The sequence below is a fragment of the Kryptolebias marmoratus genome, linkage group LG7 (assembly GCF_001649575.2).
Source record: "Kryptolebias marmoratus isolate JLee-2015 linkage group LG7, ASM164957v2, whole genome shotgun sequence".
NCBI lineage: Eukaryota > Metazoa > Chordata > Actinopteri > Cyprinodontiformes > Rivulidae > Kryptolebias > Kryptolebias marmoratus.
In genome coordinates this window covers 663,304-678,680 of record NC_051436.1, presented here as the reverse complement: position 1 = coordinate 678,680, position 15,377 = coordinate 663,304, and the positions used below count along the sequence as shown (strand labels likewise).

The 15,377-nt window shown below is 40.4% G+C and overlaps 1 protein-coding gene and 1 long non-coding RNA gene across 3 annotated transcripts in view; both read left to right on the top strand.

Annotated features, from left to right (window-relative positions):
• On the top strand, positions 1-1,551 carry LOC108228338. Its single transcript, XR_001808197.3, has 2 exons — positions 1-133; positions 387-1,551. It is a non-coding gene; the product is annotated as an uncharacterized LOC108228338 (long non-coding RNA).
• Positions 1,552-8,436: 6,885 nt separating this feature from the next.
• The window catches only part of LOC108228339 (tetratricopeptide repeat protein 39B), a 20,342-nt gene continuing 13,401 nt past the window's right edge, over positions 8,437-15,377 (top strand). The window contains exon 1 of one of the 2 annotated variants that reach the window (XM_037976615.1): positions 8,437-8,686. In XM_037976615.1, the coding sequence (XP_037832543.1) occupies positions 8,648-8,686 (39 nt within the window). In that variant the 5' untranslated portion in view covers positions 8,437-8,647. Of the gene's footprint in view, positions 8,687-11,497; positions 14,048-15,377 lie in introns of those variants that run through there. The other variant, XM_037976617.1, reaches the window with a different exon arrangement.

Sequence of the window (15,377 nt, the reverse complement as noted above, 5' to 3'; positions counted from 1 at the left end):
AGTGTTGGTTCTCTAAAGACTGGACCTAATCTCTGTCTTTAACTTTCAGACCTGTGGCTTAGGAAGAAGACGCAGATCTGCCAGTTCCACCTATAAATCTGACTCCTTCATCAGCATGGGCTGGACTCATTAGGTAAGACACAGCTCTGCTCTGTGGATTATATTTATTCAAATTATATTATATAAAAAAATAAATAATTTTTTATATCTATACCTAAATTCTGTGCTTGTTTATTGTCTGCTTAGTTTGTTTTTTTACATGTGATGACATTTTAAGGTGCTGATGTAGTAAAAAGCTCCTGACTGGCCCTCTATAGTCTGACAGTTAAGGCTCAGGGCCCAGTTACATCCCCACAACTCACTGTCTGGTCCTGTTGTCTTCTCAGGTGGTTTCCACGGTGACCGGACTGACTGACAGGCTGCTGACCTCCATGATGACCCCTGACCTTTGACTGGTCCTGATTCAGAACCTTGATGTATTTTATTTTTTATTGGAGCATGGTGAAGGGAAGTTCATTGGCTAAATGGGTTTTCCATTAGAACCAGATTAAACACTAAAATAATCAGACATCGTCCTCAGATTGTCTGTAATACTACATCTCCCAGCATGCCTGAGGGCCTGAAGGCCGTCAGCTGTTGGGTTGGAGTCACTGGTACCAACTTGTTTGCTTTGTTTGAATCAGTTATTTAATCAGAATAAAACTTATACAAAAGGAGTAACTTAATCTATTTATTGTAAATGTTTATAGCTACACTTTATGCAATTATTGGGCTATTAGTTCATTTGAAATGTACAATTTTTCTGGGGCACTTTAAATAACTTAAACAGAAAGAAAATAAAAGTCGTTCGCCAATTGTTTCAGTGTCTCTGAAGTTTTGATTCTGGTAAAATGTTGGCTGATTAAAGAACAGACAGCAAACAGCTGAGAGCTGGTTCAGAGCAAAAACAAAAACAATGTGGAAAATAATTTTTTCATATGAAATAAACTGTTTCAATCTTGATTTTTGGACTCAAAAAATGTAAACAAAGATTTTCCTCAACTTAGAAGATGTAATATTGGAGCTTTTTCCTCCTCTTGTGACTCAAATGAATTTTACACCATTTTTCAACCTTCAGAACATAAGCAGCATTTAATTCAGAAAACCTAACTGATTCTTTAAACTCTTGTCCTTCAAGGCATTCATACTTTCTGTTAAACTTAATTTTTTGTTGTTGGTTTGCTGTTTGGTGAATTTCATAATACTGTTGTAAAAAGGAGACAACTTCTCAATATCAGCACTTATTACTATCAGCTTTTTAAAATGTTAATCAGCTGAATCCTTATGTGGGTTTTGTTTTTTAATCTTCACAGTATGTATCTGATGATTGTATGTGATGGACATTGGACAGGCTCGAAGCCTTTATCCTCTGTAGGGATAAAGAAGACAATCTAGACTGTAATCCATGCGATCAAGCAGAACAAAAACTGTAAAAATAACTAAATCTAATGTCACTGTATTCTTGTTAGCTTTACTATTGCATTCATATTAAACTTTTCTGAAGCATCTGAATAGCTTTGGATCTCTTCCTACTTTGTCTTGAGTGCTGTCAGCTTTTTTTTGTTTGTTTGTTTGTTTGGTTTTTTTTTTTGTATTTAATAAATTTACAAAATCAGCTTTGATATTTGAGGCACATAAAAATGAGTAAATTTAAGCTAAGTGTTCTATGTGATCAGTGGACAATAAGCTGTGTGGAGGCAGATACTCACCTGTATGGAGATAAATTACTCTCAAAAATAAATAAATGCATATAACATTTATGTGCAAACAACAAGATTCACAAAGGCATAATCAATCAGCACAAGTTGACATTTGCAACACATACAAATTGTTAAATGTGTGCGCACAAATCTCCTGCTGCAGACAGATCAGTCAACACGATCGCACGGATCAGCTTCTCTGTGCACGTGACTTTTGCGACTTTTTTACTGTTTCAGAATCACAAATGTAGTGCTGCATTCAAGGCTGCTGAAAAGCTGGGACATCTGGGCTTCAACAACAAATTTCAAGTCTCTGCGAAGGACACAGTAATGAGACTTTATCAAAGAATTATATCAATATACCTCAGTAAAAAAAAAAAAATTATCACAGATGTTGTCTAAGAGATCTAGAATGAGGCTGCAGTGAAATTTGTTGATAACAATGTAAGTTTATTTTGTAGGAGCTTCATTAAACGTCTCCAGCATTAAAGGGTAAGGAATGGATTCAGACCCTGCTTGTTGAGATTTGATAAATGATAAAAGTAAATAGACACAGTGGAACAGTGGAGTAGTGGTTAGCGCTCTTGCCTCCCAGCAGGATTGCTTCCCGGCCTGAGGCCTTTCTGGGTAGAGTCTCCCTGTGCACACGTGGGTTTACTCCGAGTACCAAAAACATGCACGTTAGGTTAATTGATGACTCTAAAATTGTCCCTATTTATTTGTCTATATGTGGCCCTGCGATGGACTTGCGACCTGTCCAGGGTGTCCCCCGCCTCCCCCGCCACAGTGACTGCTGGGGACAGGCACCAGCTCCCTGCGACCTGGTAAAGAAAATGAATCAAGTAATCTAAACACAGTTGGTCTATTAAATCAAGAGAACCTAAACATTAGTAAAAGGGATGTACAAGTGACACCCTTCTTTCATCACTCTTACTACAAATATCAACTTCTTTCTATAAATTACAGTATGGTCACCCTTACTGTAATTTATAGACACTGTCTGTATAACTTATACAAATATATCCAGTGAGTGCCACTGTAATGACAGTCATGTGCATTAAGCAAGCACAAGTGACATAGGGACAGTCTAGTATGAAGAAATACAAAAATATAATTTTTTTGAATGTAAAATACAACAAATGGAACATGATCAAACCCAAAAATATAAATGTGAGCAGCAGTACAATGCAATATACAAAGATATATGGGGTAATTCTTAAAATACAGATTGTTAATATAAATTGACGTGGCTGACAGGGTTTCTAATTTACTGTGAGAAACATAATGCTCTTCTTTCAAAACTTTCTCAGGTTTTGTTTTAGGTCTAAATTAAATGACTACACTTTAGTTAGGAACAAAAGTGATGCACTAGAATATCTTGTTTCATTGCAGATTTTGAGTAGTGAGCCAATCAAATTCAACACTAGAATGTCCAAATTAAGATTATTTATCCAACTTTAAGACTGAGTTACCACACAAATTAAAAGTTGGACCTACAATCCTACCTTATAAAACTAGGGAAGCTGACTCATCTTTGAAGAGAGTCTGTGGTGTACCATTACCCATTAAAATCTAAAAAGCTCACTTAATCAAATGTTACAAACACAAACATACAAGTTTAACAGTTCATTGTGTTTATATATTGATGCTATTCTTCTTCTGTAGGCATATTTGTCTAATACACAGTCTTGATCAAAAGATGAATTATGGGGACCTTTTCCTTTTAGCCAATCAAAATCCTCCAAAAATACGCTCTGTGTGAATTATTCATGAGGACATGTAGTACCCAAAGCCACCAGCAGGGGCACTGTTTCAATACNCTAATAACATGTTGAATCTGTCTTCCTGATTTCTTACATCTTCTGTTGTTGTCAAAGAAAGTTCTGAACCCCACCCTAATGTAAATGGATCAACTTCCTTAAGAATTAATTCATGTAAACCCTTCAGCAGGACGTGAAATGGACAAAAACAAGTGTAAAACTACAGAAGATATAAAATTGAATGATAGTTACACACACACACACACACACACGCACACACTTTTCCCTTTCTCCAGTGTCTAAAAGCGAGCAGCCGCACCCTGAGGGTGACAAGCAGTTGGGTTCTCTTAAAGGCCTACCATACAGATAACTTTATGTCTCTCTCTTTCTCTTTTTGTCTCACTGTGGCCTAAAAATGGAAGCTTCAATTTAGCTCTTTGTGAACAAATGGAAACTAGAATTTTGGATTACAATAGCAAGAGGGAAAGGAAAAAGAGAACTCAGACTATTTTCACAACATTATTGTTAATTATAATTTAGAGAATTATATCAACTTTACCCTGATGGCTGTGAGACCTGTTTGAGAACTGTGGAACTATTGCATTATTTTTTACTTAGAAAAAAGCTTTTGGTTGTTTACTGAGTTATATTTCTGAACTTTATGGTTTATGATATTCACTTTAAATAAATAAATTCAAAATAGATTTTTGATTGGAACATTTCAATTAAAACGAGAAGTCTTAATTTTATTAAATCTATATACTGGTGTACCTATAATCAATTATTTAACATGGTTTCAATTCTCTCCTAAGAGGGGTGGAGGAAAATGTGATTACATTGCTACAAAGAGATATGTTTATTTAATTACAAAAGCTGTTGAAAAAAGAGAAAAGTTTTTTGTACAAGTGACACCCTTCTTTCATCAACCTCTTACTACAAATATCAACTTCTTTCTATAAATTACAGTATGGTCACCCCTACTGATAATGGCTGTCATATTAGAACACCAAATCACATAAATATGTCTTGAAATCAATCATCCCCCTCATCTGTCCATCTAGTTGTCCATCAGTGATCTTCTGATGTCCAGAGGTCATCAGATGAGAAACTGGTTACACCCTGAACCCATCACCAGTCCGTCACATGGAGACAAACAACAGACACAAATACACACCTAGAGCCAATTTAATGTCTCCATTTAACCTAATGTACTGTGGGAGGGAACCAAAGAGAACCCTGCAGGATCATTAGTCTTTGAAGTCTTAATTATCTAATTAACTTAAATAATGACTAAGGTGTGTAACTTATTTTTTTTTATTGATCTTTAATTAATCTGCCACTTCAGTTGAATATATGATGTTTTATTCATGTTTCTACAAAGACACAAAGTCATGTTTGACCCAACATCTCCATCCTGCCAGAACCACACGTGCACTGACCTAAAAACCTTATTCATTCTTACTCATTCTTACTCATTTCAGGTTTAATATGCAAATCAGGAGGAAGGTGTGTTGGAATGTGTTTTTGTTTTGTTGTTGTGAGCAGCTCATGTATTTTTTTCACATAAAATTTACCAGCAACATGAATCACTAATGAAACAGCATGTAAGACCTTTTAACAGCGTTGTCAATCGCCAGGCCTCAAGACTCCTCTGTCCTGAAAGTTTTAGGTGTTTCTGCTCCAACTCCTGATTCAAATGGTTTAATTACCTCCTCACCAAATCATCAAGTTCTCCAGAAGCTCATCTTCAAGTCATTCATTAAAACCAAATGTTTTAAAGCAAGAACACATTTGCAGGAGATCGGCCCCTGAGGAACAAAGTTTGACACATGTACCGTATAAAGATGGTGATACATCCTAATAATACTGTTATATCCTAATAAAACCTTTTATTATTGTGATTATTCTGTGGACGGGGCACAACATGTTAACGCCATTTTCCTGCAGCAGAAGGTTTCTGGGTTCGACTGGTGAAACACTGATCGGTCCAAGGTGTACCTGTCTTGTATTTCAGTGACCATAATATTTATAAAAAAAAAACACCTAGATTCCTCTGCCAGAGGCCTGGGATCTTCAGGGTTCTGTTCAGTATCTCAGCTGTTCCTAGGACGGAGCTCTTCTGGACAGAGATCTCTGAGGTTGTTCCTGGGATCTGTTGGAGCCTCTCTTCCAGTTTGGGGGTCCGATGACCACTGGTACCACTGAGGCCTTGACTCTGGTTCCTCTTTCAGCCCTTGGTGTTTCTCCAGCTTCTTCCTGATGTTACAGTCTCTTGGGACTGCTACATCTATCACCACTGCTTTCTTCTGGATCTTATCTATCACCAGGTTGGTTAGCCATCAGCTGTTTGTCAATCTGGATCTGGAAGACCCACAGTATCTTAGCCCTGCCATTCTCCACCACCTTAGGTGGAGTCTCCCACTCTGACTGTGGGACTCCCAATTCATACTCTGTTCCAGCTGTTTGGTTATGGTGTTTCGTGTATGATTTACCTACATGCATCTTACATCCTGCTATTATGTGCTGGACTGTCTCAGGGGCATCTTTACCCAGCCTCCATCTTGGGTCCTTGGGTCATGATAGACCCCGGCCTCTAATGCTCCTGTGCTGCCATGATTAGTGTCTCTGTCTGTCCTTCAGTCCAGCCCTTTCTAACCACTGGTAGGATTTGTTGATATAAGCCACAGTGTGCTGCTCAGGATAGGAGACTGAGACGAAGTGAAGATTCAACACAATCTGCTGCTTCCTTAGACAGATAACTTTTACTGATTGGGTTTTTGTAATGTATGTGCATGTTTTTGTACAGAGACCTGAGATGACTTTTGTTGTGACTTGTCACTATATAAATAAACTGAATTGAACTGAACTAAACTGGAACTAGTACATACTGTAAATATGAACTTTATCAGGAAAAACTCTGCGTTTTTTCATTCCAGTCACTTCAATAAGTGAATGTATGCTCACTTTGTCCAGATTTTAAAGAATCTGTACACCATTATTTACAGAAATAAAGTTATTTAAAGTCTACAGGAGGAGTGATTGACATTACAAACTTAACAGAAGGGCAGCTGACCTGAGACTGAACATCATGATCAAGTGAGACACCTATGACCCGTGCCCCTTGCTAAGGCTAAGTGATACAGTGTCTTCTGAAAGTCTGCCAATAAGAGACCAATAAGCTGGTAGACCCCGCAGCAACAACCATCCATCCATTTCTACTGATTATCTGTGGTCGGGTCACAGAGGCAGCAGGTCCAGGAGAGAAACCCAGACATCCCTGACCTCAGTGATTCTCTCCAGCTCCTCCTGGAGGATCCTGAATCCCATGGTGTTCCTTGGCCAGAGAGGATACACAAACCTTCCAGTGAGTTCTGGGTCATTTCCAAGGTCTCTTCCTAGATTTATAACCATGTACTGTGAAGTGGTTCTTCATGTCATCTGCCTCTGACTGAAGAGCAGAATGTGTGACACACTTTGGTCAAACTGAACTCGTGAGTTTTTTCCACCAATGCATGTCAGATGTTCACACATTCTTCTTCTCCTTTTTTTTTTGCTGTTCCCTTTTCATGGGTCACCACAGCAATTGATCCTCCTCCATCTCACCCCTCACCCCTCCCACCCCCACCCCCCCTACCCCGTGGTGGACTGAATCATTGTGCATACACATTGACCCACCTATACATACACTTGACCAATTCTTATTGTGCACACATGGCTCATACACACCCATTCACATGCACATCTCTATGGAGATAAATTAGATCAGTTAATTTATCTCCATACATGACTGGAGGTACAGATGTGTTCATGTGCTGCCACCTACTGGCTGCATCCTGTAGCTGCCTAACACCTAAGCAGCTGCACAACACTCACTGGAAAATCAAGTTGTTGATGTTGTTTTTTTATTCTGAATTATTAAATGTAAAACTACAGTTTAAACTTTATCTAACTGCAAACTTGTGCCAGTTATTGTAGATTTCTTTGAAATGTTTTGTGTACAGCGTGTACTATGTAGCCTGCTGTATGCATTTATTTGTAAGCAAAGTGTTGTGTACAATGTGTTGTGTGCATGCAGTGTTATGTACAGTGTGTTAAATTTAGTGTATATTATAGAGTTTGTTGTGTACAGTGTGCTTTATGCAGTGTGTTGTGTGCAGTGTGTTGTATTCAGTATGTTGTGGGCTTACTCCGTAGGCTTACTCTGGGTCCTCCGGTTTCCTCCCACAGACCAAAAACATGCATGTTAGGTTAATTGGTAACTCTAAATTATCCACAGGTGAGCATGAATGATTGTTTGTCTCTACATGTCCCTGTGATGGACTGGAGACCTGTCCAGGGTGTCCCCCGCCTCTTGCACAGTGACTGTTGGAGACAGGTACCAGCTCCCCACAATTCACAAAGGAGAAGCAGGTAAAGAAAATGGATGGATGCAGTGTTGTATGGATTGTGTGTACAGTGTTAAGGTTGCTGCATACAGTGTGTTTTATTCAGTGTTGTGCACAGAGCGTTATATACTTTGTGGAGTATGCAGTGAGTTGTGGACAATATAGTGCATTGTTTACAGTGCTATATTCAGTGTGATTACAGTGGTATACAGTATGTTTGCAATGTAAAGTGTACAGTGCATATTGTACTATGTATATTTGTGCACAGTGTTTTACAGTATATTTTGCAGTATGATGTGTATTATTTACACTGTGTATTTTACAGTATATACTTCCCAGTGTTATTTACAGTGTATAGTTTGCTGTGTATGTTTTACAGTGTGTAGTTTGCAGCGCCTTATGATGTGGCAAGCCTGCCTGTAAAGCCCTCTCCTCTCCTCTCCTCTCCTCTCCTCTCCTCTCCCCTCCTCCTCTACTCCTCCCATCCCTCCCCTCCCCTCCCCTCCCTCCTCTGTGGGCGGGGAATCAGAGATGTGGGAGGTGTAGGAGGTGTGACGGTCTGTTCCTTCACGGAAGAGAGCAGAGGAGCGACAGCCTCCGCGTCCGACCGACACAAGGACGAACCGGGACCCGACGTTAACGATCCCACCGGGTCCATCACGGGGACCATCACAGGGACACGCGCCAGGACAGGTGGTGTTTTGGACCGAAATGGGACCGTGGCTCTCGTGAGGACCGGAGGGGGTAGAGGAGACGCGACACCATGGCCCACGTTGGCAACGGAGCGGCCGGGGAGGAGGAGGTGAGTCTCCGCGGTCCCATTTCACCAGCTCCGGTTACATCTCATTCCTGTCTGAGTCCAGGAGGTCACATTCTGTCCTCTGTCAGCCATCCGCCGGGCTCAGTCCCATAATCTGTCCACATCAGAGACATGTTGTCTGATAAAGAGCAGAATGCGTCTCAGAACTGCGGACCTGATGAGGCCCAGGTCCTTAATAGACTTTATTTTAAATCAACTTGTAGCTTTCTTTTTAAATCTGCATGCTTGGGTTAAACATGTAAATCATTTCCTTCAGTCCTGCAGGTTTATGCTGTTTGAACATCTTCTATCCATTAAGAAAAGAAAAACACCTCTTTTTCACTCTTTTCCCCTGGAATCATTAGTTTCTTATAAAATATGCAGACAGATAAATTTGTTGGTGCCCTTCCACAAGAATAATAACAATAAAACACACAGCTCCAGTTTTGTCTCATCGGTCCCAGAACCGTTGGTTCATGGATCGTCTTCCATGGGTTATGATCCAAAATGTGACAAATTCCCTTAGCCTTAAATACCCACCCATCCTTTCCACCATGTGTTAGATTTACAAAACACTGAAATAAGTTTCTGTATTTGTGCTTCTTTCACTTTGTTAAGTTTCGTATTTGAATGTGTTTTCTATATTTTAATGTGAAGATGACTCCAGCTGAGGTGAGCTGTCACAGCCAGCTGATTACTGTATTTCTCCATATGCAGCTTGTAATCAGCTTTAGGTGATGTCATGATCACTTCCTGTTGGTGGGTTTATGTAAATCACAGCTCTGATTTCAGTCACGAGCTGTTTGCTGCACAACAAACCCAGAGCAACATGAAAACTGATTTACGTCTGTGTTTCTTCTCGTCCAGAACGAGCAACAGAGATCCGACAGGATGTATGTAATCAGGAGGGATGAATGTTTTCCCACCTGATCCAGTGTGCATCTTTCAAACTGGGTGTGTTCCAGTGCAGCTGTGGTCTGCAGAAAAGGTTTCAGGTGAAAAGTCTGGTCTTAAATCAGGTTTATGGAGAGCCTTGTGTAAAAGGAGGTTACGTAACAGGCTTACAGGGCAAAGATCCGGGCTGTAACGTGGGCCATGTGCAAGTCTGATCCACAGGTCAGCCTTTCTTTTCCTCAGGAAACGCTAAACCACCCTGAGATTCACACAGTGACAAAATAATACCCAAAAATATCCACGCAGATCAAAAAATGAATAAATAAAAGTGTACAATTCCAATTAAAAGCCTTGAAGGGATGCATATCGCCCGCCGCCTTTCAGTTTTACACTAAGGTCATGGAGTTGTAGCTGTTTTTATTCAACCTTTAAAAGGATCATTGTGCTCAGCCTCATGTGTTACCTTACCTAATCTGTTAGTGTGAATCACTGTCAGCTACTACCACACCAAATTTGAGCTCAACATTGTTAAACTGACCAAGTTAGAGCCATTTCTGCACTCATTTACATCCATTTAGCTGTGGCAGCCATCTTGAATTGAGTTGAGTCCAACCGTTGTTCAGTCGTAGACGTTCATCCAATGATTAGCTTCTGAAAGTTTCATTCAAATCCGTTCAGGAGATAAACTCAAATATCTGAGACTTCTTCTACGATCACAATAAATCTTAGAGCGCACGAGATGATCCATTCACCTCCAGGTGTGGCATATCAAGGTGCTGATTGGACAGCAGGAAGGTGCACCTGTGCCAGAAGCTGCTGATTCCTGATTCCTGAACTGGTTGGATCTACAGCAGCTTGGAAGAGGTGTCTTGGATTTACCTTTCCAGGTGTCCAGGATGTTTTTAAAGAGTCGTACTCATATTATCTTTGTTCCAGAAAATCCCTCGGGTGGATTTTTATGGAGCTGGTGTAAGCAGAACCTTCAGAGCGTACCTTTGGAGGTTTTAAACGGAACATTGTCAGCTCGGGAACTTCAGGTTCTGCAGCCCTCTGCAGAAACTCTGGTGGATGATCTCACGCCACACCTCAGCTGCTCTTCTCCTCATCTGAGCTCACAAACTCTCCCCTGTCAGCCTCTTTCAGCCGAACTAAACTAATTTAGGAGGAATTCAGCTGACTTTGGTTAAACTGCGAGGAATGTGAGACGAACTGTGATTCTAAGAATCTCTGATAAAGACTCTTACTGCTGCGGCTGCTCAGCAAAGTGATGATGAGTAACAAACACGCTGACACAGATCAAGTCATCACAAAAACACAACTGGCATAAGCTGTGACCTTCTGACCTTTAGGTGATCTAGGACTAGAATCTAATCCAACATTAGAGAATAAAAACCCAAAGACGTGGGATGCAATTAATACCACAAATCGATTCAAAAGATACAGATAAGTTAAATTCTAACGTTTTAAGTTCTGATATGAGACCTCTGAAATGTTCTTGGGGAATTTCTGGATGTTTTAAATATTTTAATGATTCCATTCATAAAAGTGTGCTTCTTCCAAGAGGGGAAAAAGGATTTAATAACAATGTTGGAAGTTTATCTGAGCAAATAAAATTTTACAAAGTATTTCAGATGTGTAAGGTTCTTTGGAGATGTGTTGTGGAATATCTTTGATACATCGTTTCACCATCTTAAACTGGAGCTTTGGATCCAGAATGAAGAAGTTGTACAGGGGGTGGGGTTTAATTTTAAAAAGGTTGTACTGTGTGTTTTTAAAGATGTGGACGTTGTGTTCTGGACTGATAAACGTCTCAGTGGACGTCCTTCACAATGTCAGTAACATATCATCAAACATTCATGGGATTTAAACCAAAAAGGACCTGATGTTGTGAGGTTTCATCACACAGATCTAATAAATGTACTCAGACAGAGCTCCAGGTGATGAATGGTGCTGCTGTTGGACCGGTCGAGTTAGCAGAATGAGCGTGTCTTTGTAAGGAAACACAAGGAGACTACTGTCCACCTCTCCTCAGCCAAGCTTCCTGTTTTCTCCGAAGGTTAAAGGTCAAGACTGCACTCCAGAAACCCAGTTAAGACAGAAGCAGAAGAATACTGTTTCACTGAATCAGGTCTTGACCTGGTTTCAGAGGTTCTGTTGGGGGTTTTATGGGTCACTGATCAGATCTGTGTGAACGTCAGGCTGGTTAAAAGATCCAGCTGCTCTTTGAAAAGGTGCTGAGAAACATTTTACAGGAGTTATGTGCCTTGGAGGGGTCCTTTGTGAAAGAGAGCAGAGGACACCCTCAGACGGTATAGGAGGCGTCCAACAGGCTCTGAACATTTTAACCGTTGTTTGTGATGTAGGTGTTTGGTAGGACTGCAGGTTCTAGTGTTGGAGAACTAACAACTACCCTGACTTTAGTTTATGGATCTGGACTGGGTTATTTACTGGTTTTAGTAGTTCTCAAAGGGTGATCCAGAGGTGCATTCACTCTTCACCTGAATGTTGTTTCTTCTGGAGGTTGTACTCTTTCTTTGGTTTCCATCTTGGAGGTATTTTTATCAGACAGTTTGGAGTTTTAGGGAGTTTCAGATAATATTCTGATGCCTGTCAGAAAGTGTTGAGTTCTGTAACAGGTTTACAGACTGGAAGGATAATCCAGGTTCTACTGGTCATTGTCAAAAAAGTGATGTGGGCTTGGTTTTTAGGTACTTTAGATTTAAAAACAAAAGGTTTTTCAGTTGTCCTTTTATAGATTATAATAGATTATAATAAGTCAGTAAATCGATGTTAAGCTCTAAAGAAGGAACAGGTTGATTTTTGTTGTTCTTTCGAGTTTCCTGAGCTTTCGGTGTCGGTCTGGGAGGTTCTGGGCCGTCCTGAGGTTTCTCAGCTGGTTGTCGGCAGGTTTCCCTGGTAATAGGACACATCTTGACTAATTGATTAGGAAGGTTTATCTGTTACAGGAGCTCTGCTTGTCTGTAACATCATACCAAGGCTTTTATCCATGTCCTGTTTTCTTCTCAACTAATGAACAATAAAACCTGTTTAGTATTCCACATTTTAATTTGGGTTTTAAAACTGTTTGTCTGCATAAAGTCACAACATTTTCATTGATTCTGATGAGTTTAGTGTTTCTGTGAAGAGATTTGAGACGGTTTTATTTTACAATCATAACTAAATGACTGTTATTTATTGTCTAAAAGTGAATTTGATCACATTTCCAGTCATTTTAGTTTGACTTTTATTGCATTTTAATCCTTGATTTGTCCCTTTACTCACAAATATAAAATATTGTTTAAGTTTCCAGTTAATCAGTGGTTTTCTTTATCACTTTATAACTTCTTTTAATGGTTTTTCTGCTATCAGTTAGGAAGACTTTCTGTAAAGAAATCTAAATCCGATCCTTTAACTTGTGTGTTGATGTCTTCAGTTCTTATAAACAGAACCAGGATCTGTCCTGTCTGAGTCAGCTACAAACTCTTTTCTACTCACCTGAAACGTTTGTTTTAATATTTTGAGTTTAATCTTTCTTCGGGAAGCTGAAGCTTGAATGAGTCCAGAGTCTTGGATCGTTTGGCTGCTCTGGCTGTTTGGTCTGTAACGAGACGAACGCAGCAGGAGCTCGTGGTGTTTGTGTGAAGAACGCTGCGAAGGGAGCGAAACACTGACAGACGGAGCGTCTGGTGGGAGAGGAGGTGAGAGCAGAGTGTGAGAGCAAACACACTGTTTGGATTCACACTCAGTTCTTCCTCTGTGTTGGAGAATTAGCTACTCATCTTCATCTTTCTGCCAAATTCTTCCCAGTTCAACAGAAAAAACGAACCACTGAGAAAACCCTGGATCCAGTGCAGCTGTCATGGCCCAGCTTAAAGATTGGTCTGTGGTGGTTTTCCTTCAGGAGAAGTTTAGCATGTTGGTTTTTGTTGGTTGTCTTCAGTTTCACTCTGTTTGTTTTTAAACTAGTTTATTGTTGTTGTGTCTTTTTGCAGTTTTTCATACATTATAGTTATCCTGTGTTGTGTCTTTATGGTCAGTCATTGTGTAGTAAATATTATTTGTACTTTGAAAGTTGTTGATTTCTTTGCCTGCCAGACTGAACTCTGGGTAAAAGAACCCACAGCTGCAGTTCCTGTGGCAGCCTCCATCATCTCTCAGATTTCTGTTTGTGTATGTTTGTGGTGTGGACCTCAGGATGGCCGCCGCCTGGAGGCAGACTGACTCAGTTTCCTGCTCACCGTGACGGCAGCTGGATGGGATTATGTAAGCAGCCACTGGGCTGCTATTATTAGCCTGTTACTGAGGCGCCACACACTCTGTGTGAGTTTAAACCTTGGTGTAGGGATATGAACGTTAAGTTCGCTCTCACAAGGAGAAGATGCATTTTTAAAGTAAATAAAACAATTTTGAACAAAGATTTAGTTCCAGGTTGGAGGAAGGTGAGGTCAAGTCTGCAGGACGCTGATGCAGGTCTGTGTGATGTCCTCAGAGGTGTTGGGAACTTAACAGTGGATGTTTTTCCTTTTAGACCTTTGAATTTTATTCTGAACTATTCCAAAATAATTGTTGTTTAGAAAACTTCTTCTTGGTAACTGAAGGGGTTTCTCTTCCATTCGGGTAGATTTCTCAGATCGAAACTGGAGACTGTGGAGTTACAACTCTGTGCAGCTGATTAATATCCCTCCCCTCCCTCCTGAGGGTCATTAGGGTCACAGAAAGATGCTTTAAAAACATGATTTCTGTGTGTGGACTCTATTATGAAGTTAAAACTTTCATCATGATAAGAAAACCAGTCAGCAGATTCTTCAGAGCCAAGCGTCTGATCCTCTGACTCCTGCTGTTTATGGTCAGCTTCCAGGAAGAACGCTGTTTTAATAAATGCTTCACAGCATGGTTGCTTTTACACACAGGATGGCATCTGTTTGAGCCAACTGAGCTCTACTCAGAGGTAAAAAAAAACATGTAAAATTAAGCTAATTATGCATTAATTCATGTTCCAAAATTCAGGAGTTTTTTTTATCTTTATCTGCTTCTTAAAAGTGGTAATTTATACACTTAAATAATAAAAACCTGTAACTGAAACAAGGATTATACATTTCCACTTATGTTCTAAAAATCATGCTTCAGTTTCAAAGTGACTCCACAGGAAACTTCACGGCGATGGTAGATGCTACAGCTAGTCACAGCTCAAATCAAATGGGTCAGTTTGTCAGAGACAGAACCCATTTGGAGTCATCACCTCAGACAAGCTCATTTCAGAAGGATGTTAGTGGCTGAAGTTAGCTTCTTCCATAGGATGGATGAGGTGAGGAGCTGCACCGTCCTCACCTTGGTCACTTTAGTCCAATCAAAAGGAGTCTGCTTAGGTGGTTCAGACAACGATCAGGATGCCTTCTTCTGTAGGTTTTCTGAGCATCTCTCCCTGGCAGGAGGCCCCAGTGCAGATCAGAACTCTGTGGGGAGGTTATATATCCTTTCTGATCTGGGAACTTCCTGGGATCCTCCAGGAGGAGCTGGAGAGAGGGTCGTCTGGAACCACAAGCTGCTTACAGATAAGGAAGAAGATGGATGGATGGATGGATGCATGGATGGATGGATGCATGGATGGATGGATGGATGCATGGATGGATGCATGGATGGATGCATGGATGCATGGATGGATGCATGGATGGATGGATGCATGGATGGATGGATGGATGCATGGATGGATGATGGATGGATGGGTGGATGGATGATGGATGGATGGATGATGGATGATGGATGGATGGATGGATGATGGATGGGTGGATGATGGATGGGT